Source organism: Lethenteron reissneri, chromosome 52, assembly GCF_015708825.2.
Source record: "Lethenteron reissneri isolate LAM-NWPU_2019-01 chromosome 52, ASM1570882v1, whole genome shotgun sequence".
In the NCBI taxonomy this organism is placed as follows: Eukaryota; Metazoa; Chordata; class Hyperoartia; order Petromyzontiformes; family Petromyzontidae; genus Lethenteron; species Lethenteron reissneri.
In genome coordinates this window covers 11,340,341-11,361,812 of record NC_083830.1, presented here as the reverse complement: position 1 = coordinate 11,361,812, position 21,472 = coordinate 11,340,341, and the positions used below count along the sequence as shown (strand labels likewise).

Here is a 21,472-nt window from a genome sequence, read left to right as displayed (position 1 = left end):
ATTTTATCGCAGTTATTTTATATTGGCAGATTCACACATGATGAATCACGGTCTAATTTCACACATTTTTAAATCACCTCACGTGCCCTCGGGGACATTGCCGCGCACCCCGGTGAGATCCGCTGGCGTCGTGGCTAACGTGATGCACTACGAACCTGGCGCTGAGTTCCATTCTCACTCACAGCCACAAACACCAGTGACGAATAGATGAACCGGTCCTGGGCCTCTCCTAGGTCGACTCAACCTCAAACGAGTACCCGGTGCGGCGTGTAAACATCGCTACTGGAGAGACAAAGGCGGCCGGGCGTGGTGCTGAACCACCCACCCCCACGTGTACCGTTCTGGCCTTTATAGGTGCTCGCGAACAGCACTTGCCCTAACAGTGTTAAAGGTTATACAGGGGATCTTTGACTTTGTGTTGAGTCACCGGTGAGTCTCACGTCCCTGTGAAGAGGTTGAGTCGTGAGGAGTTGGTGGTGAGTAGAGCAGTGTCAGGAGGTTGAGGAGTGAGGAGGTGGTGGTGAGTAGAGCAGTGTCAGGAGGTTGAGGAGTGACGAGGTGGTGGTGAGTAGAAGCAGTGTCAGGAGGTTGAGGAGTGAGGAGGTGGTGGTGAGTAGAAGCAGTGTCAGGAGGTTGAGGAGTGAGGAGGTGGTGGTGAGTAGAAGCAGTGTCAGGAGGTTGAGGAGTGACGAGGTGGTGGTGAGTAGAAGCAGTGTCAGGAGGTTGAGTCGTGAGGAGTTGGTGGTGAGTAGAAGCAGTGTCAGGAGGTTGAGGAGTGACGAGGTGGTGGTGAGTAGAAGCAGTGTCAGGAGGTTGAGTCGTGAGGAGTTGGTGGTGAGTAGAAGCAGTGTCAGGAGGTTGAGGAGTGACGAGGTGGTGGTGAGTAGAAGCGTTGTCAGGAGGTTGAGGAGTGACGAGGTGGTGGTGAGTAGAGCTGTGTCAGGAGGTTGAGGAGTGACGAGGTGGTGGTGAGTAGAAGCGTTGTCAGGAGGTTGAGGAGTGACGAGGTGGTGGTGAGTAGAAGCTGTGTCAGGAGGTTGAGGAGTGACGAGGTGGTGGTGAGTAGAAGCAGTGTCAGGAGGTTGAGTTGTGACGAGGTGGTGGTGAGTAGAGCAGTGTCAGGAGGTTGAGGAGTGACGAGGTGGTGGTGAGTAGAGCAGTGTCAGGAGGTTGAGGAGTGACGAGGTGGTGGTGAGTAGAGTAGTGTCAGGAGGTTGAGGAGTGACGAGGTGGTGGTGAGTAGAGCAGTGTCAGGAGGTTGAGGAGTGACGAGGTGGTGGTGAGTAGAGCAGTGTCAGGAGGTTGAGGAGTGACGAGGTGGTGGTGAGTAGGAGCTGTGTCAGGAGGTTGAGGAGTGACGAGGTGGTGGTGAGTAGAAGCAGTGTCAGGAGGTTGAGGAGTGACGAGGTGGTGGTGAGTAGAAGCGGTGTCAGGAGGTTGAGGAGTGAGGAGGTGGTGGTGAGTAGAGCAGTGTCAGGAGGTTGAGGAGTGACGAGGTGGTGGTGAGTAGAGCAGTGTCAGGAGGTTGAGGAGTGACGAGGTGGTGGTGAGTAGAGCAGTGTCAGGAGATTGAGGAGTGAGGAGGTGGTGGTGAGTAGAGCTGTGTCAGGAGGTTGAGGAGTGACGAGGTGGTGGTGAGTAGAGCAGTGTCAGGAGGTTGAGGAGTGACGAGGTGGTGGTGAGTAGAAGCAGTGTCAGGATGTTGAGGAGTGAGGAGTTGGTGGTGAGTAGAAGCAGTGTCAGGAGGTTGAGGAGTTTGTGAGTAGGTGAGGTTGTGAAGAGGTGAGTAGGTCAGGTGGTGGTGAAGAGGTAGTGGCAGGTAGTGAGGAGTTGATGAGGTGAGATGAGGTGAGATGAGGTGAGGAGTCTCACGTCCGGAGTGAAGAGGTAGACGAGTCCGTCGGTTGCCCCCTCGAGCGTGAGTCCACGCACCAGGAAGATGAAGATGACGAGGTAGGGGAAGGTAGCGGTGACGTAGACGGCCTGGCACATCATCAACATCGTCATCATCACCAGGAACATCATCAACATCGTCATCATCACCAGGAACATCATCAACATCGTCATCGTCATCATCGACATCGTCATTATCACAGACATCATCATCACGAGCATCATCTGTATCAACATCGTCACCATCAAAAACATCATCATCGACATCGTCATCATCACCTCCCCCCCCCTCCCCCCGCACCTTGCCCGAGGTCTCGATGCCCCGGATGGTGCACACATAGACGATGGACCAGGCGGCCACGTGGCACAGCACCACCCACCACTGGGGCACGCCGCTCTCCTCCACGCTGGGGCTGATGTTGAGCGTCTCGCGGTACCAGAAGTAGTCCACGGGGGAGCTGTCGGCGCACTCACTCACATACCCTGTGCCACACAACAACAACAACAACCACACACTCAACAACAACAACCACACACTCAACAACAACAACCACACAACATACAACCATACTCAACAACCACACAACATACAACAACAAGCACAACAACCACACAACATACAACAACCACACACTCAAACACCACACATACAACAACCGCAACAACCACACATACAGCAACCACACACTAAATAACCACACATACAACAACAATCACACACTCAACAACCACACATACAACAACAAGCACAACAACTACATACAGCAACCACACACTCAACAACCACACCAACCACACACTCAACAACCACACACACACAACAACTGCCATTTTCCACTAAGTGGCGACGTCACGACAACGCTTGTGCCAGGCTAAGTGCACTTTAAGGCCACGTGAAGTGTCGAAAACCCGCTAGCAGTAGGTCACAAGACAGACTCAGGGTTGGCTGACTGAGATTAGTGGCCAATGCACCACCTGTGCTCCCCACTGTGCCAACTTGCTGCGTTTTATCGGCCCGGTGCTCCGCTCGTCGTTGTGAGCGTCGCTCCTTTGCCCTCCGTTGTTGCTGGAGGGTGACTGCTTCAAACTTCCCAGCAGCATCTTCTTGGTTCTTTCGGTAAAGTCACGTAGAAGGGAAATAATAAAATAATAAAAATAAAACATAATAATATAAAATTCTCACGACGTTTCGGCCACAACACAAGCAGCCGTCCTCAGGTGAAGACAGAGCTGTCTGAAAGACAGCGCTCCAATGAACACTGCTAAGCTTGGCAGCGTATTTTAAGCTGGGTGGGAGGAGAAGAGCGCCTTGACAAAGGAGTTTTCATATCAACAGAATAATTTAGGATTGAATAAGCTGTGTTAATGTGAGAGAATTAGCAGGATGTTAAAGTCAGAAATTAGCATGCAACTGGGAGATTAGCATGATGTTAATGTGAGGAATTAGCATGTAACTGGTCACGGAAGTGGCTATGTTAAAGTCAGAGTTTACATATCAACAGAGGCATTTAGTATATTGACGCTAAAGAACTGCAACCACCCACTATCATACAATAAACCGATGTGAAAGAACTAAATATAAACTACATCAATATAATCAATGTACTCAATATATTCTCCAATAAGCTGAGCTATTCACATTAAGTAGCTGGGTATACAATACACTATATAATGACTATCATATAGTGAACCGATAAAAAACTAAAATGTAAACTGCATCAATATCATCAATATACTCAATATATAATCTCCAATAAGCTGAGCTACTAACAATAAGTCATTACACATTACATTCTATCGAAATTTTCCCAGCAGCAGCTACTGGTATCGGTCATTGGCAAGTCCACTCAGCTCCACATCCTCTTATACCGCATCAATCCATCTCTTCTCCAGCCCATGCCGTGCCCGTTTAGCCCCCTCTATGCTGCCAAACAGAAGCTGCTTGGACATGCGGTGGCTGGGTATACGGGCTACATGACCCAACCAAGGCAGCCTCGCCGACCGAAGGAGCTCACCGATGTCTCCCAATCTCCCAACGGCACACGCTCCAGTGACTCATTCCACGTCACTACACTTATGTAATATGAGAATATATCCGGCTCACTGATGTATCACACCTTATCATGGTGATTGGCTCTGCCGGTCCTGGTTTGCAGCCAATGGGGGGAAGCCTGGGGGCATGGCCCTGACGTGATGGAAGGGTGACAGCTATGGAGATTGGTTCTGCTGGCTTTGGCCTCAGCCAATGGGGAGATGAGTCAGGGGCGTGGTCCCGGGAGCTGACGAGGGAGCCTGGAAGATTCGATGCAGGCTAACGAGGATTGCCTGAAGCGTACCACGTGACCCGGGGATTAAATAGGGGTAGAGAGGAACGACACGTGGTCAGAACGGGAACCAACGGAGGAAGGAGCAACGCGAGAGCGGGGCTCCGAGTTGCCACGTGGCAGTGCGTCTCTCTCGGTCTATCTGTCCCTTCACGTTGTCTATCAGCAGCGTGAAGTAGATGTAACCCAAAGTGAATAAAAGACGGATTCCAGAAGTCATCTCAAAGAGTCTTATTACACTTATAAAGACTGGTAAGGCCTGGTAAGGCGTGCAAGGATGGTGGGTGGCCAGCACCATGCCCGGCCGCCTTTGTGTCCACAGTGCCGATGTTTACACACGGCACTGGGTCCTCATTTAAGGTTGAGTCAACCTAGGGGAAGCCCAGGACCGGTTGACACAATCACCACTGGTGTTGGCCGGGTTCAGAGCGCAGCTAATCACTGCGCCACCACTCTCGCTGTTGATGTTATAATAATGTTGGCGATAATGATGAAAATGATGATGTCGATGATTATGTTCATGTCGATGATGTTGAGAATGATGATGTCGTTCATGTTGATAATGACGATGTCGATGATGTTGATGATGCCAATGATGTCGATGATGTGGTTACCGGTTTGGTTCTGGTTGAGGGGGCAGTGTTTCCAGGGGAGCGGCTCCTGGAAAGAGTTGAAGAAGTACCACATCACCCAGGCGAGGATGGTGTTGTAGTAGAGACCCACCAGAAACGACACCAGCATGGACGCCACCCCTAGCGCACGGCACACACAGCACATCGGGCACACAGCACATAGGGCACACAGCACACAGTACGCATACTTTTCTTGGTTTGACTTTCTTGGATTGACTTTCTCGGTTTTACTTTCTCGGTTTTACTTTCTCGGTCTAACTTTCTTGGTTTTACTTTCTTGATTTTACTTTCTTGGTTTACTTTCTCGGTTTACTTTCTTGATTTAACATTGTTGGTTTAACTTTGTTGGTTTAACTTTGTTGGTTTTACTTTCTTGGTTTTACTTTCTTGGTTTAACTTTCTTGGTTTTACTTTTTTGGTTTTACTTTCTTGGTTTAACTTTCTTGGTTTACTTTCTTGGTTTAACTTTCTTGGTTTAAATTTCTTGGTTTAACTTTGTTGGTTTAACTTTGTTGGTTTTACTTTCTTGGTTTTACTTTCTTGGTTTTACTTTCTCAGTTTACTTTCTCGGTTTTACTTTCTTGGTTTAACTTTCTTGGTTTAAATTTCTTGGTTTAACTTTGTTGGTTTAACTTTGTTGGTTTTACTTTCTTGGGTTTACTTTCTTGGTTTTACTTTCTTGGTTTAACTTTCTTGGTTTTACTTTTTGGTTTTACTTTCTTGGTTTAACTTTCTTGTATTTACTTTCTTGGTTTGATTTTCTTGGTTTAACTTTTTTGGTTTAACTTTCTCGGTTTTACTTTCATGGTTTTAATTTCTCGGTTTTACATTCTTGGTTTAACTTTCTCGGTTTTACATTCTTGGTTTTATTTTCATGGTTTTACTTTCTCGGTTTTACTTTCATGGTTTTAATTTCTCGGTTTTACTTTCTTGGTTTTACTTTCTTGGTTTTACATTCTTGGTTTTACTTTCATGGTTTTAATTTCTCGGTTTTACTTTCTTGGTTTAACTTTCTCGGTTTTACATTCTTGGTTTTATTTTCATGGTTTTACTTTCTTGGTTTTACTTTCATGGTTTTATTTTCTTGGTTTTACTTTCTTGGTTTAACTTTCTTGGTTTAACTTTCTTGGTTTAACTTTCTTGGTTTAACTTTTTCGGTTTACTTTCTTGGTTTATCTTTCTCGGTTTTACTTTCTTGGTTTTACTTTCTTGGTTTAACTTTCTCGGTTTTACTTTCTTGGTTTTACTTTCTTGGTTTTACTTTCTTGGTTTATCTTTCTTGGTTTTACTTTCTTGGTTTTACTTTCTCGGTTTAACTTTCTCGGTTTTACTTTCTTGGTTTTACTTTCTTGGTTTAACTTTCTTGGTTTAACTTTTTCGGTTTACTTTCTTGGTTTATCTTTCTCGGTTTACTTTCTTGGTTTATCTTTCTCGGTTTAACTTTCTTGGTTTAACTTTCTTGGTTTTACTTTCTTGGTTTTACTTTCTTGGTTTATCTTTCTCGGTTTAACTTTCTTGGTTTAACTTTCTTGGTTTTACTTTCTTGGTTTAACTTTCTTGGTTTTACTTTCTTGGTTTTACTTTCTTGGTTTATCTTTCTCGGTTTAACTTTCTTGGTTTAACTTTCTTGGTTTTACTTTCTTGGTTTAACTTTCTTGGTTTAACTTTCTTGGTTTTACTTTCTTGGTTTAACTTTCTCGGTTTTACTTTCTCGGTTTTACTTTCTTGGTTTAACTTTCTCGGTTTAACTTTCTCGGTTTACTTTCTCGGTTTAACTTTCTTGGTTTAACATTCTCGGTTTAACTTTCTTGGTTTAACTTTCTTGGTTTAACTTTCTCGGTTTAACTTTCTTGGTTTAACTTTCTTGGTTTTACTTTCTTGGTTTTACTTTCTTGGTTTTACTTTCTTTGTTTAACTTTTTTGGTTTAACTTTCTCGGTTTAACTTTCTTGGTTTAACTTTCTTGGTTTAACTTTCTTGGTTTAACTTTCTCGGTTTAACTTTCTTGGTTTAACTTTCTTGGTTTAACTTTCTCGGTTTAACTTTCTTAGTTTTACTTTCTTGGTTTAACTTTCTCGGTTTAACTTTCTTGGTTTAACTTTCTTGGTTTAACTTTCTCGGTTTAACTTTCTTGGTTTTACTTTCTTGGTTTAACTTTCTCGGTTTAACTTTCTTGGTTTTACTTTCTTGGTTTTACTTTCTTGGTTTAACTTTCTTGGTTTTACTTTCTCGGTTTAACTTTCTTGGTTTAACTTTCTTGGTTTTACTTTCTTGGTTTTACTTTCTTGGTTTAACTTTTTTGGTTTAACTTTCTCGGTTTAACTTTCTTTGTTTAACTTTTTTGGTTTAACTTTCTCGGTTTTACTTTCTTGGTTTTACTTTCTTGGTTTTACTTTCTCGGTTTTACTTTCTCGGTTTTACTTTCTTGGTTTTACTTTCTCGGTTTTACTTTCTTGGTTTTACTTTCTTGGTTTAACTTTCTCGGTTTAACTTTCTTGGTTTTACTTTCTTGGTTTTACTTTCTTGGTTTAACTTTCTTGGTTTAACTTTCTTGGTTTTACTTTCTTGGTTTTACTTTCTTGGTTTTACTTTCTTGGTTTAACTTTCTCGGTTTAACTTTTTCGGTTTTACTTTCTTGGTTTTACTTTCTTGGTTTTACTTTCTTGGTTTTACTTTCTCGGTTTAACTTTCTTGGTTTTACTTTCTTGGTTTTACTTTCTTGGTTTAACTTTCTTGGTTTTACTTTCTCGGTTTTACTTTCTTGGTTTTACTTTCTTGGTTTTACTTTCTTGGTTTTACTTTCTCGGTTTTACTTTCTCGGTTTAACTTTCTTGGTTTTACTTTCTTGGTTTTACTTTCTTGGTTTTACTTTCTTGGTTTTCTTTCTCGGTTTTACTTTGTTGGTTTACTTTCTTGGTTTTACTTTCTTGGTTTTACTTTCTCGGTTTACTTTCTCGGTTTACTTTCTTGGTTTATCTTTCTCGGTTTTTCTTTCTCGGTTAACTTTCTTGGTTTAACTTTCTTGGTTTTTCTTTCTCGGTTTACTTTCTCGGTTTACTTTCTTGGTTTTACTTTCTTGGTTTAACTTTCTTGGTTTTACTTTCTTGGTTTACTTTCTTGGTTTACTTTCTCGGTTTACTTTCTCGGTTTTACTTTCTTGGTTTACTTTCTCGGTTTTACTTTCTTGGTTTACTTTCTTGGTTTAACTTTCTTGGTTTTACTTTCTTGGTTTACTTTCTTGGTTTACTTTCTTGGTTTACTTTCTCGGTTTACTTTCTTGGTTTACTTTCTTGGTTTACTTTCTTGGTTTTACTTTCTTGGTTTTACTTTCTCGGTTTACTTTCTTGGTTTACTTTCTTGGTTTTTCTTTCTCGGTTTTACTTTCTCGGTTTACTTTCTTGGTTTACTTTCTTGGTTTTTCTTTCTCGGTTTTACTTTCTCGGTTTACTTTCTTGGTTTTACTTTCTCGGTTTACTTTCTCGGTTTACTTTCTTGGTTTTACTTTCTTGGTTTTTCTTTCTCGGTTTACTTTCTTGGTTTACTTTCTTGGTTTTTCTTTCTCGGTTTACTTTCTTGGTTTAACTTTCTTGGTTTTTCTTTCTCGGTTTACTTTCTTGGTTTAACTTTCTTGGTTTAACTTTCTCGGTTTAACTTTCTCGGTTTTACTTTCTCGGTTTACTTTCTTGGTTTAACTTTCTTGGTTTTTCTTTCTCGGTTTTACTTTCTCGGTTTTACTTTCTCGGTTTACTTTCTTGGTTTAACTTTCTTGGTTTTTCTTTCTCGGTTTACTTTCTTGGTTTAACTTTCTTGGTTTTTCTTTCTCGGTTTAACTTTCTTGGTTTAACTTTCTTGGTTTTACTTTCTCGGTTTACTTTCTTGGTTTACTTTCTTGGTTTTTCTTTCTCGGTTTTACTTTCTTGGTTTTACTTTCTCGGTTTACTTTCTTGGTTTTTCTTTCTCGGTTTACTTTCTTGGTTTAACTTTCTTGGTTTTTCTTTCTCGGTTTTACTTTCTTGGTTTTTCTTTCTCGGTTTACTTTCTTGGTTTAACTTTCTTGGTTTTTCTTTCTCGGTTTTACTTTCTTGGTTTTACTTTCTCGGTTTACTTTCTTGGTTTAACTTTCTTGGTTTAACTTTCTTGGTTTTACTTTCTCGGTTTACTTTCTCGGTTTACTTTCTTGGTTTACTTTCTTGGTTTTACTTTCTTGGTTTTTCTTTCTCGGTTTACTTTCTCGGTTTACTTTCTTGGTTTAACTTTCTTGGTTTTACTTTCTCGGTTTACTTTCTCGGTTTACTTTCTTGGTTTACTTTCTTGGTTTAACTTTCTTGGTTTTACTTTCTTGGTTTACTTTCTTGGTTTACTTTCTTGGTTTAACTTTCTTGGTTTTTCTTTCTCGGTTTACTTTCTTGGTTTACTTTCTTGGTTTAACTTTCTTGGTTTTTCTTTCTCGGTTTACTTTCTTGGTTTACTTTCTTGGTTTAACTTTCTTGGTTTACTTTCTTGGTTTAACTTTCTTGGTTTTACTTTCTTGGTTTACTTTCTTGGTTTACTTTCTTGGTTTAACTTTCTCGGTTTACTTTCTTGGTTTACTTTCTCGGTTTACTTTCTCGGTTTACTTTCTTGGTTTAACTTTCTTGGTTTTTCTTTCTTCACTTCGCCTTTTGTTATTTTGGTGACAGCCCCCCGGGGGGCACCCTGCAGCTTTGACTGCTCTCCTCCTCCTCATCATCATCTCACGAGCTCTTGCCTGGGGACGCAATCAGACTACCACCACACATGGCGAGTAACTGTGGTGTGGTGAGTGTGTGGCCTGGTGAGTGTGTGTTTCTGTGTGTGTCATGGCGAGTGTGTGTCGTGGTGAGTGTGTGTCGTGGTGAGTGTATCGTGGTGAGTGTGTGGTTCTGTGTGTGTCGTCGTGAGTGTGTATCAGGGTGAGTGTGTGTTTCTGTGTGTGTCGTGGTGAGTGTGTGGTTCTCTGTGTGTCGTGGTAAGTGTGTGCGAGTGTGTTAGCGAGTGTGGTGTGTGAGTGGTCTGAGTGAGTGGTGTGAGTGAGTTTTGTGAGTGAGTGGGGTGTGTGTGGTGTGAGTGAGTGGTGTGAGTGAGTGTGGTGTGAGTGAGTGGTGTGAGTGAGTGGGGTGAGTGAATGTGGTGTGAGTGAGTGGTGTGAGTGAGTGTGGTGTGAGTGAGTGGTGTGAGTGAGTGTGGTGTGAGTGAGTGGTGTGATTGAGTGTGGTGTGAGTGAGTGTGATGTGAGTGAGTGGTGTGAGTGAGTGAGTGGGGTGAGTGAGTGGTGTGAGTGAGTTGTGTGAGTGAGTGGGGTGTGTGTGGTGTGATTGAGTAGTGTGAGTGAGTGAGTGAGTGGGGTGAGTGAATGTGGTGTGAGTGAGTGGTGTGAGTGAGTGTGGTGTGAGTGAGTGGTGTGAGTGAGTGTGGTGTGAGTGAGTGGTGTGATTGAGTGTGGTGTGAGTGGGGTTAGCGAGTGGTGAGTGGTGTGAGTGGTGTGAGTGAGTGAGTGGGTGAGTGAGTGGTGTGTGTGAGTGGTGAGTGAGTGGTGTGAGTGAGTGGTGTGAGTGACTGAGTGGTGTGAGTGAGTGAGTGGGTGAGTGAGTGAGTGGTGTGAGTGACTGAGTGGTGTGAGTGAGGCTGTGAGTGGAGTGAGTGGTGTGAGTGAGTGGTGTGAGTGAGTGATTGGTGTGAGTGAGTGGGGTGAGTGTGGTGTGAGTGAATGGGGTGAGTGAGTGTGGTGTGAGTGGTGTGAGTGGTGTGAGTGAGTGGTCTGAGTGAGTGGTGAGTGAGTGAGTGGTGTGAGTGACTGAGTGGTGTGAGTGAATGAGGGTGTGAGTGGAGTGAGTGATGTGAGTGAGTGGTGTGAGTGAGTGAGTGGTGTGAGTGAGTGAGTGGTGTGAGTGAGTGGGGTGAGTGAGGGTGTGAGTGTAGTGAGTGGTGTGAGTGAGTGTAATGTGAGTGAGTGGCGTGAGTGAGTGAGTGGGGTGAGTGAGTGGGGTGAGGTAGTGGGGTGAGTGAGTGCTGTGAGTGTGATGGGAGTGAGTGGTGTGAGTGAGTGGTGTGAGTGAGTGGTGTGAGTGAGTAAGGGTGTGAGTGGAGTGAGTGGTGTGAGTGAGTGGTGTGAGTGAGTGAGTGGTGTGAGTGAGTGAGTGGTGTAAGTGAGTGTGGTGAGTGAGTGTGGTGTGAGTGAGTGGGGTGATTGAGTGGTGTGAGTGAGTGAATGGGGTGAGTGAGTAGTGTAAGTGAGTGGGGTGAGTGAGTGTGGTGTGAGTGAGTGGGGTGAGTGAGTGGGGTGAGTGAGTGGTGTGAGTGGAGTGAGTGGTGTGAGTGGAGTGAGTGGTGTGAGTGGAGTGAGTGGTGTGAGTGAGTGGTGTGAGTGAGTGGGGTGAGTGAGTGGTGTGAGTGAGTGAGTGGGGTGAGTGAGTGGGGTGAGTGATTGAGGGTGTGAGTGGAGTGAGTGGTGTGAGTGGAGTGAGTGGTGTGAGTGGAGTGAGTGGTGTGAGTGAGTGGTGTAACTGAGTGGGGTGAGTGAGTGTGGTGTGAGTGAGTGGTGTGAGTGAGTGAGTGGGGTGAGTGAGTGTGATGTGAGTGAGTGAGTGGTGTGAGTGAGTGAGTGGGGTGAGTGAGTGTGATGTGAGTGAGTGAGTGGTGTGAGTGAGCGAGTGGGGTGAGTGAGTGTGGTGTGAGTGAGTGGGGTGAGTGAGTGGTGTGAGTGAGTGAGTGGGGTGAGTGAGTGTGATGTGAGTGAGTGAGTGTGATGTGAGTGGAGTGAGTGGTGTGAGTGAGTGGTGTAACTGAGTGGAGTGAGTGAGTGTGGTGTGAGTGAGTGGTGTGAGTGAGTGAGTGGGGTGAGTGAGTGTGATGTGAGTGAGTGGGGTGGGTGAGTGAGCGAGTGGGGTGGGTGAGTGAGTGAGTGTGGTGTGAGTGAGTGAGTGAGTGTGATGTGAGTGAGTGAGTGAGTGTGATGTGAGTGGAGTGAGTGGTGTGAGTGAGTGGTGTAACTGAGTGGAGTGAGTGAGTGTGGTGTGAGTGAGTGGTGTGAGTGAGTGTGGTGTGAGTGAGTGAGTGACGTGAGTGAGTGAGCGAGTGGGGTGGGCGAGTGAGCGAGTGGGGGTCTCGTACCCACGCCGCCCAGGAGGGGGTGGATGGTGTTCCACACCCCGACGCTTCCCCTGCGCAGCCGCTGCCCGATGGCCAGCTCGAGGTGGAATATCGGGATCCCCTCCACCACGAGCGCGATGAGGTAGGGGATGAGGAAGGCGCCTGTGGGGGGAAGGGGCGCAGAGGTGGCCGACGAGGAGGAGGATGATGGGAGAGATGGAGGGGCAGGGGATGGAAAGAGATTTGGGGAGATGGAGCGGAGAGATAAAATGGTTACTATCACAGTTTAGTTCGTCGTCCTTGATCCGCACCTCCGATGAGCACAGCTGCCTACGCACGGTGCGAAAGAAGTTCAACACGCACACACAGACGTCGGCAGGCCGAGTGTGGTGGTGGTGGTGGTGAGGCTTGGTGTGGGTAGCTCCCACGGCTTCTTCCAAGCTCTGCTGTCCAGCATGAAAGAGCACTCGAGATCTCCCTCTCGCACTGGAGGGCCCTTCCCGCGGCAGTGGTTTGAGCCGACACTTGCAGGGCCGCGCCTTTTACTCGACATCATCATTAACTCAGCCAGGCCGTGGCCGCTGTGACCCAGCGCTGTGGAGTCACGAGCGAAGGTTGGTGGACCACACACAGATGGGCGGTGAGACTCCCTTCCCCGTGGGAGTCGCGGAGCCGTGCCCCGGCTTCCACAGCGAGTGGACTAGTCGCCATCTTTTCACTCCATCTTGACGGGGATAGAGCGTTGCCCCCTCGTGCAAGGCTTGGGGGTTTCTCTGGGCGCTCCGCTTTTCTCCTCCCCTCGTGAATAACAAACACGACAAAAAACAACTCTTCACTCGTTGGGGTTGAAAATATATGGAATAAAAAACAAAAGTAGTGATGACAGAACCCTCCTGAAAACGAGTCATGCAAGTCAGCGTGGCCCTTTTTGATAAATAATTATTACTTTCACGGAGTCGACATTGTAAGCGCTAATCGTGGGTAAACAATTTCGCCTCTTTACCCCGTGGGTCATGGATCTGAGCTGTTCTGTGTCACCATTACCAACCATTACTACCAGCACCACTAGAGCAGAGATGGAGTGATGTGGTACAGGAGGACGTGGAGATGAGTGGACTTGCCGATGACTCGTACCAGCGGTGTCAAGATCGGCCTCTGTGGAGGAGGCTCGTGAAGGACGCTACTGGGCAGTTGGAGGCAGTCGCCTTCCAACAACAACGGAGGGCGGAGGAGCGACGCTCACAACAACGAGCGGAGCGCCGGGTGGCTAAAGCACAGCAAGTTGGTACAGTAGGGGGCACAGGTGGTGCATCAACCAGTCATCTCGGTCATCTCGGTCAGTCGACCCGTGGCACCTGCTGGGTCTGCCCCGTGACCTCCTGCCAGCGGGCGTTCGACACTTCACGTGGCTTCAAGGTGCACATGGTCTGGCACAAGCGTCGTGGTGACGTCACCGCCACTTCGTGGCGAATGGCGGTTGTTGTTGGTGGTGATGGTCGTAATGATGGTGGTGTTGATGGTAGTAATGATGGTGGTGGTGATGGTTGTGGTGCCTGGTGGTGACGGTGGTGACGGTAGTCATGGTCGTGATGATCGTCGTGACGGTCGTGATGATGTATGATTGTGCTGGTGATGGTGGTGGTAGATTAATAATGGTGGTGGATGTGGCTCCGCTCGTGGTGGTGCTGTTACCTGTGAAATGTACAATTACATTCGGGCTGAAACGGAATCACAAATTGATTGGGGTTGGTGGAACACACAAAGAATCACGCAGGTGAGCGGTCTCACACACGAAGGTGAGTGAGTCTCACAGGTGAGTGTGTCTCACAGGTGAGTGTGTCTCACAGGTGAGTGAGTGAGTCTCACAGGTGAGTGAGTCTCACAGGTGAGTGAGTCTCACATGTGAATGAGTCTCACAGGTGAGTGAGTCTCACATGTGAATGAGTCTCACAGGTGAGTGAGTGAGTCTCACAGGTGAGTGAGTCTTACAGGTGAGTGAGTCTCACATGTGAATGAGTCTCACAGGTGAGTGAGTGAGTCTTACAGGTGAGTGAGTCTCACAGGTGAGTGAGTCTCACAGGTGAGTGAGTGAGTCTCACAGGTGAGTGAGTGAGTCTCACAGGTGAGGGAGTCTCACAGGTGAGTGAGTCTCACAGGTGAGTGAGTGAGTCTCACAGGTGAGTGAGTCTCACAGGTGAGTGAGTCTCACAGGTGAGTGAGTGAGTCTCACAGGTGAGTGAGTGAGTCTCACAGGTGAGTGAGTGAGTCTCACAGGTGAGTGAGTGAGTCTCACAGGTGAGTGAGTCTCACAGGTGAGTGAGTCTCACAGGTGAGTGAGTGAGTCTCACAGGTGAGTGAGTCTCACAGGTGAGTGAGTCTCACAGGTGAGTGAGTGAGTCTCACAGGTGAGTGAGTGAGTCTCACAGGTGAGTGAGTCTCACAGGTGAGTGAGTTTCACAGGTGAGTGAGTGAGTCTCACAGGTGAGTGAGTCTCACAGGTGAGTGAGTCTCACAGGTGAGTGAGTGAGTCTCATGGGTGAGTGAGGCTCACAGGTGAGTGAGTCTCACAGGTGAGTGAGTCTCACAGGTGAGTGAGTGAGTCTCACAGGTGAGTGAGTGAGTCTCACAGGTGAGTGAGTCTCACAGGTGAGTGAGTGAGTCTCACAGGTGAGTGAGTGAGTCTCACAGGTGAGTGAGTCTCACAGGTGAGTGAGTGAGTCTCACAGGTGAGTGAGTCTCACAGGTGAGTGAGTGAGTCTCACAGGTGAGTGAGTCTCACAGGTGAGTGAGTCTCACAGCTGAGTGAGTGAGTCTCACCTGCTCACAGGTGAGTGAGTCTCACAGGTGAGTGAGTCTCACAGGTGAGTGAGTCTCACAGGTGAGTGAGTCTCACAGGTGAGTGAGTGAGTCTCACAGGTGAGTGAGTCTCACAGGTGAGTGAGTGAGTCTCACAGGTGAGTGAGTCTCACAGGTGAGTGAGTCTCACAGGTGAGTGAGTCTCACAGGTGAGTGAGTGAGTCTCACAGGTGAGTGAGTCTCACAGGTGAGTGAGTGAGTGAGTCTCACAGGTGAGTGAGTCTCACAGGTGAGTGAGTGAGTCTCACAGGTGAGTGAGTGAGTCTCACAGGTGAGTGAGTCTCACAGGTGAGTGAGTGAGTCTCACAGGTGAGTGAGTGAGTCTCACAGGTGAGTGAGTGAGTCTCACAGGTGAGTGAGTCTCACAGGTGAGTGAATGAGCCTCACAGGTGAGTGAGACTCACAGGTGAGTGAGTGAGACTCACAGGTGAGTGAGTCTCACAGGTGAGTGAGTCTCAAAGGTGAGTGAGTCTCACAGGTGAGTGAGTGAGTCTCACAGGTGAGTGAGTGAGTCTCACAGGTGAATGAGTGAGTATCACAGGTGAGTGAACCTCACAGGTGAATGAGTGAGTCTCACAGGTGAGTGAGTGAGCCTCACAGGTGAGTGAGTGAGTCTCACAGGTGAGTGAGTCTCACAGGTGAGTGAGTCTCACAGGTGAGTGAGTCTCACAGGTGAGTGAGTCTCACAGGTGAGAGAGTGAGTCTCACAGGTGAATGAGTGAGTCTCACAGGTGAGTGAGTCTCACAGGTGAGTGAGTGAGTCTCACAGGTGAGTGAGTCTCACAGGTGAGTGAGTCTCACGGGTGAGTGAGTCTCACGGGTGAGTGAGTCTCACATGTGAGTGAGTGAGTCTCACAGGTGAGTGAGTGAGTCTCACATGTGAGTGAGTGAGTCTCACAGGTGAGTGAATCTCACAGGTGAGTGAGTGAGTCTCACAGGTGAGTGAGTCTCACAGGTGAGTGAGTGAGTGAGTCTCACAGGTGAGTGAGTCTCACAGGTGAGTGAGTGAGTCTCACAGGTGAGTGAGTCTCACAGGTGAGTGAGTGAGTGAGTCTCACAGGTGAGTGAGTCTCACAGGTGAGTGAGTGAGTCTCACAGGTGAGTGAGTGAGTCTCACAGGTGAGTGAGTCTCACAGGTGAGTGAGTGAGTCTCACAGGTGAGTGAGTCTCACAGGTGAGTGAGTGAGTCTCACAGGTGAGTGAGTCTCACAGGTGAGTGAATGAGCCTCACAGGTGAGTGAGACTCACAGGTGAGTGAGTGAGACTCACAGGTGAGTGAGTCTCACAGGTGAGTGAGTCTCACAGGTGAGTGAGTCTCACAGGTGAGTGAGTGAGTCTCACAGGTGAGTGAGTGAGTCTCACAGGTGAATGAGTGAGTATCACAGGTGAGTGAACCTCACAGGTGAATGAGTGAGTCTCACAGGTGAGTGAGCCTCACAGGTGAGTGAGTGAGTCTCACAGGTGAGTGAGTCTCACAGGTGAGTGAGTCTCACAGGTGAGTGAGTCTCACAGGTGAGAGAGTGAGTCTCACAGGTGAATGAGTGAGTCTCACAGGTGAGTGAGTCTCACAGGTGAGTGAGTGAGTCTCACAGGTGAGTGAGTCTCACAGGTGAGTGAGTCTCACAGGTGAGTGAGTCTCACGGGTGAGTGAGTCTCACGGGTGAGTGAGTCTCACATGTGAGTGAGTGAGTCTCACAGGTGAGTGAGTGAGTCTCACATGTGAGTGAGTGAGTCTCACAGGTGAGTGAATCTCACATGTGAGTGAGTGAGTCTCACATGTGAGTGAGTGAGTCTCACATGTGAGTGAGTGAGTCTCACAGGTGAGTGAGTCTCACAGGTGAGTGAGTGAGTCTCACAGGTGAGTGAGTCTCACAGGTGAGTGAGTCTCACAGGTGAGTCTCACAGGTGAGTGAGTGAGTCTCACAGGTGAGTGAGACTCACAGGTGAGTGAGACTCACAGGTGAGTGAGTCTCACAGGTGAGTGAGTCTCACAGGTGAGTGAGTGAGTCTCACAGGTGAGTGAGTCTCACAGGTGAGTGAGTCTCACAGGTGAGTGAGTGAGTCTCACAGGTGAGTGAGTCTCACAGGTGAGTGAGTCTCACAGGTGAGTGAGTGAGTCTCACAGGTGAGTGAGTGAGTCTCACAGGTGAGTGAGTGAGTCTCACAGCTGAGTGAGTGAGTCTCACAGCTGAGTGAGTGAGTCTCACAGCTGAGTGAGTGAGTCTCACAGCTGAGTGAGTGAGTCTCACAGCTGAGTGAGTGAGTCTCACAGCTGAGTGAGTGAGTCTCACACACGGAGGTGAGTGTGTCTCACAGGAGAGTGAGTGAGTCTCACAGGTGAGTGAGTCTCACAGGTGAGTGAGTGAGTCTCACAGCTGAGTGAGTGAGTCTCACAGCTGAGTGAGTGAGTCTCACAGCTGAGTGAGTGAGTCTCACAGCTGAGTGAGTGAGTCTCACACACGGAGGTGAGTGTGTCTCACAGGAGAGTGAGTGAGTGAGAGAGCCTCACCTCCGCCGTACGTCTGGCACAGGTACGGGAAGCGCCACACGTTGCCGAGTCCGACGGCGAAGCCGACGCAGGTGAGGATGTACTGCACCTTGTTGTCCCAGCGCGGCCGCTCCTCGTCCACCACGGGGCCCCCCATATCCTCTGCTCTCACTACCCCCTCTCTCTCTCGCTATCCCCTCTCTCGCTACCCCCCCCCTCTCTCAGTACCCCCTCTCTCTTTCGCTATCCCCTCTCTCGCTACCCCCCCCTCTCTCAGTACCCCCTCTCTCTCTCGTTATCCCCTCTCTCACTACCCCCTCTCTCTCTCGCTACCCCCTCTCTCGCTATCCCCTCTCTCGCTACCCCCCCCCCCCTCTCTCAGTACCCCCTCTCTCTCTCGTTATCCCCTCTCTCACTACCCCCTCTCTCTCTCGCTACCCCCTCTCTCGCTATCCCCTCTCTCGCTATCCCCTCTCTCTCAGTATCCCCTCTCTCGCTACCCCCTCTCTCACTATCCCCTCTCTCGCTACCCCCTCTCTCTCTCGCTATCCCCTCTCTCGCTATCCCCTCTCTCGCTATCCCCTCTCTGGCTACCCCCACTCTCCGCGTGTTTGTGTCGCCTGCAGAGAGAGCGAGCGAGGGGGTCGCCTCCTGCCCAGTGGTCGCTCTCTCGAGTGCGGGGGGGAATCTCAGCCCCAGGTGCAGAGGTGGGGGGAGGGGGGCGGGGGGAATCTCAGCCCCAGGTGCAGGGGTGGGGGGAGGGGGGCGGGGGGAATCTCAGCCCCAGGTGCAGGGGTGGGGGGAGGAGCATTTGCATAAGAGGAGGGGGGGGGTTGGGGGTCAAGGAACGACATTTGCATAATACGCTAAAAGGGTAAAAAGTTAGGGTTTGACGGTCGCCATTTCGATGGTCGCTATAGACAGCCCCTGCAGAGTGCTTATATTTGGCCTACTCTTCCGCGCTGCAGGCGAGACGTCTTGTAAGAGGTGGGAGTTCCCACGCGTTACCCCACCACGCTGTAGGCGAGACGTCTTGTAGTCCATGACTCTGCTTGGACCTGTATACATTATGAGTGTACGTATTTTGAACTTCATTCGTACCGTACGTCACCAGCCGTACTATATCGGAAGTGCTAATATGATAAGGCGTGGGCAAGGATGTCAGCAACCTGGCGCTCCGGGAGATCGAACGAGAAGCGATGATGTTAGCGACTTCACTGTGTGCAGTTTGTTTTACCGGGTAAGGCCCCGCAGAAGCGACCCGCAGGTCACGCACGAGATGCCTGCGGGCGGCTCCCTGCGGCTCTTGGAATGCCGAGTTTGTTAGCGAATTCGAAAACCCGGTTCTTCTCCCCCCCGTGACGGCCATCGTGTCGAGATGTCACAGCAGCCAGACATCTCTCAAGGCCATCGTGTCGAGATGTCACAGCAGTAAAACATCTCTAAACTCCATCGTGTCGAGATGTCACAGCAGTCAAACATCTCTCTAAACTCCATCGTGTCGAGATGTCACAGCAGCCAGACATCTCTCTCAACGCCTGCTGTTGATTCTAAATGTGGAGTTGGGGGGGGACTTAGAGGACCTGGATAAATATCCAGGCGACCACGGAGAGAGAAAGACACGCGCACACTCCAAATATACAGCAGGGATCGAGCCCACGACATCCTGTATAGCGGGTGAGGTAGTTAACATCTCGCCACCTCCTTGCTGATGACGGTGACGATGTGAATGCGCTGTGACTGGCTGCAGGAGGCCGAGGCAATGTAGAAAATCAGTCAGCACAAAAACACGAAGACAAAGGCCCCCCGGATAGCCTCCACAGACTGTTGAGACAAGGACTGTTAGCGAGTAGCACTCTAAAGGCACACGAGGGGGTGGGTGGTCAGCACCACGCCCGGCCGCCTTTGTCTCCCCGGGTACTGTTAGTAGTGAGTTGGAAGATAACTCGGGTAGCCGGGTTCGTGGTGCAGTGCGCTGACGATTACGCCACCGCTCCCCACACCCACACACATTCACTCTCACACAGACCGACAAACATTAACAGCTTTTCGCACACACTCAGTAACACATTGACAGCGTATCACCCGCAGATAGTGAGCACACATAGCTACTCATCACACATTGATACTCATCACACATACCCTACAGATTCTTACCGTGGGGACTTAGCTGGTAACATAAAACATTGTTTAGTTTATACACTCACCACACGGAGATGCCACAGACACCTCATACACAAACAAAGTTCCCCCGCATAGCCTCTAACAGGGGCGCATCGAGGAGCCGTGCAGTACGGCGAGTGGACTAATCTCCATCTGTTCCACCTGTACGGGGATAAAGCGCTGCTCCCTCGTGCTCCGCTTTCCTCCTCCCCACGTGAATAACAAACACAACAACATCTCGTCATTAGTCGGCTCAAAACTTTATGAAATAAAAACCCAAATGTGGCGGCAGGGGCCTCCTGAAAACGAGTCGTGTGACTCAGCGTGGTTCTCCTGGACACGCGGTGGCTGGGCACGCGGTGGCTGGGCACGCGGTGGCTGGGTATGCGGTGGCTGGGAATGCGGTGGCTGGGTATGCGGTGGCTGGGAATGCGGTGGCTGGGTATGCGGTGGCTGGGCACGCGGTGGCTGGGCACGCGGTGGCTGGGTATGCGGTGGCTGGGAATGCGGTGGCTGGGTATGCGGTGGCTGGGTACGCGGTGGCTGGGCACGCGGTGGCTGGGCACGCGGTGGCTGGGCACGCGGTGGCTGGGTATGCGGTGGCTGGGCACGCGGTGGCTGGGCACGCGGTGGCTGGGCACGCGGTGGCTGGGCACGCGGTGGCTGGGCATGCGGTGGCTGGGCATGCGGGCTACATGACCCAGCCTCACTCGCCAGAGGAGCTCACTGATGGACTGTGTTCAGATCCTTCAACCACAATTCAGCCTGCAAGTTAAACCCAGGATGGATCGGAGACAGGTCAGCTTGAATGTTTCTAACCGGCGTCGATGTTTCATTCGAGGGGTTCACGTTTCGCAAGCGTAGAGAAGGGAGGGCATGACTGTGGTCGAGAAGACCCGAATCTTCATGTGCAGTGACAGACCAGGTCGCTCCGACGCAGTATTATTCAGTCGATGAAAGATAATGCCGCTCGACTGATTCGGAGTGATGCCTTTGCTGTCAAACCGGAGCTAATCATAAGCACACTGCCCACACTCTCACACAAAGACAAAGATCCCCCGTATAGCCTGAACAGACTGTTGGGGAAAGTGCAGTTAGCGAGCACCTACAAAGGCCGGCGCGGCACACGAGGGGGTGGTTGGCCAACACCACGCCCGGCTGCATTTGTCTCCCTAGTGGCGATGTTTACACATCAAACCCGGTACTCATTTGAGCCTGAGTCGTCCTAGGGGAAGCCCAAACCAGTTCAGATAATCGTCACTAGTGTTGGCCGTGAGCGGGAATCGAACCCGGGTCACCGACTTCGAAGCGCAGCGCGCTAACCGCTAAACTACCACACTCCACACTCACACACAACAACAACAACAACAACCGCCATTCGCCACTAAGCGGTGGTCACGTCACCACGACGCTTCGCTTGTGCCAGGCCATGTGCACCTTGAGGCCACGTGAAGTGTCGAACGCCCGCTGGCAGGAGGTTACGGGGCAGACCCAGGTGCCACGGGTCGACTGACTAAGATGAGTGGCTGATGCACCACCTGTGCCCCCTTACTGTTCCGATTTGCTGTGCTTTATCCACCTGGCGCTCCGCGCGTTGTTGTGAGCGTCGCTCCTCCGCCCTCTGTTGTTGTTGGAGGGCGACTGCTTCCAACTGCCCAGTAGCAGCGTCTTTCACGAGCCTCCTGCACAGAGGCCGATCTTGACACCGCTGGTACCAGTCATCGGCAGGTCCACTCAGCTCCACATCCTCCTGTACCACATCACTCCATCTAGTCTCTAGCCCGTGCCGCGCCCGCTTAGCCCCCTCGATCCGGCCGAACAAAAGCTGTTTAGGCATGCGGTGATTGGGCATGCGGGCTACATGACCCTGCCAGCGCAGCTTTGCCTGCCGGAGGAGCTCACCGATGGGAATGTGTCCAGATCTTTAAAGGATTTGTGAGCTCTTCACACAATCCTAATGGAACATCTCCAGCGAAGATGTTCCATTAGGGGGGTCTACGTTTCGCAAGC

General features: G+C 49.1%; 1 protein-coding gene across 1 annotated transcript in view; it reads right to left on the bottom strand.

The window, feature by feature from the left end:
• The window catches only part of LOC133355979 (sodium-dependent neutral amino acid transporter B(0)AT3-like), a 54,277-nt gene extending 36,773 nt beyond the window's left edge, over positions 1-17,504 (bottom strand). The window contains exons 1-5 of the mRNA XM_061573448.1: positions 17,321-17,504; positions 11,977-12,117; positions 4,832-4,969; positions 2,195-2,376; positions 1,873-1,983 (exon numbers count right to left, since the gene is read on the bottom strand). Coding sequence (XP_061429432.1) covers positions 1,873-1,983; positions 2,195-2,376; positions 4,832-4,969; positions 11,977-12,117; positions 17,321-17,456 — 708 coding nt within the window. The 5' untranslated portion in view covers positions 17,457-17,504. The remainder of the gene's footprint in view (positions 1-1,872; positions 1,984-2,194; positions 2,377-4,831; positions 4,970-11,976; positions 12,118-17,320) is intronic.
• Between the last annotated feature and the right edge of the window lie 3,968 nt (positions 17,505-21,472).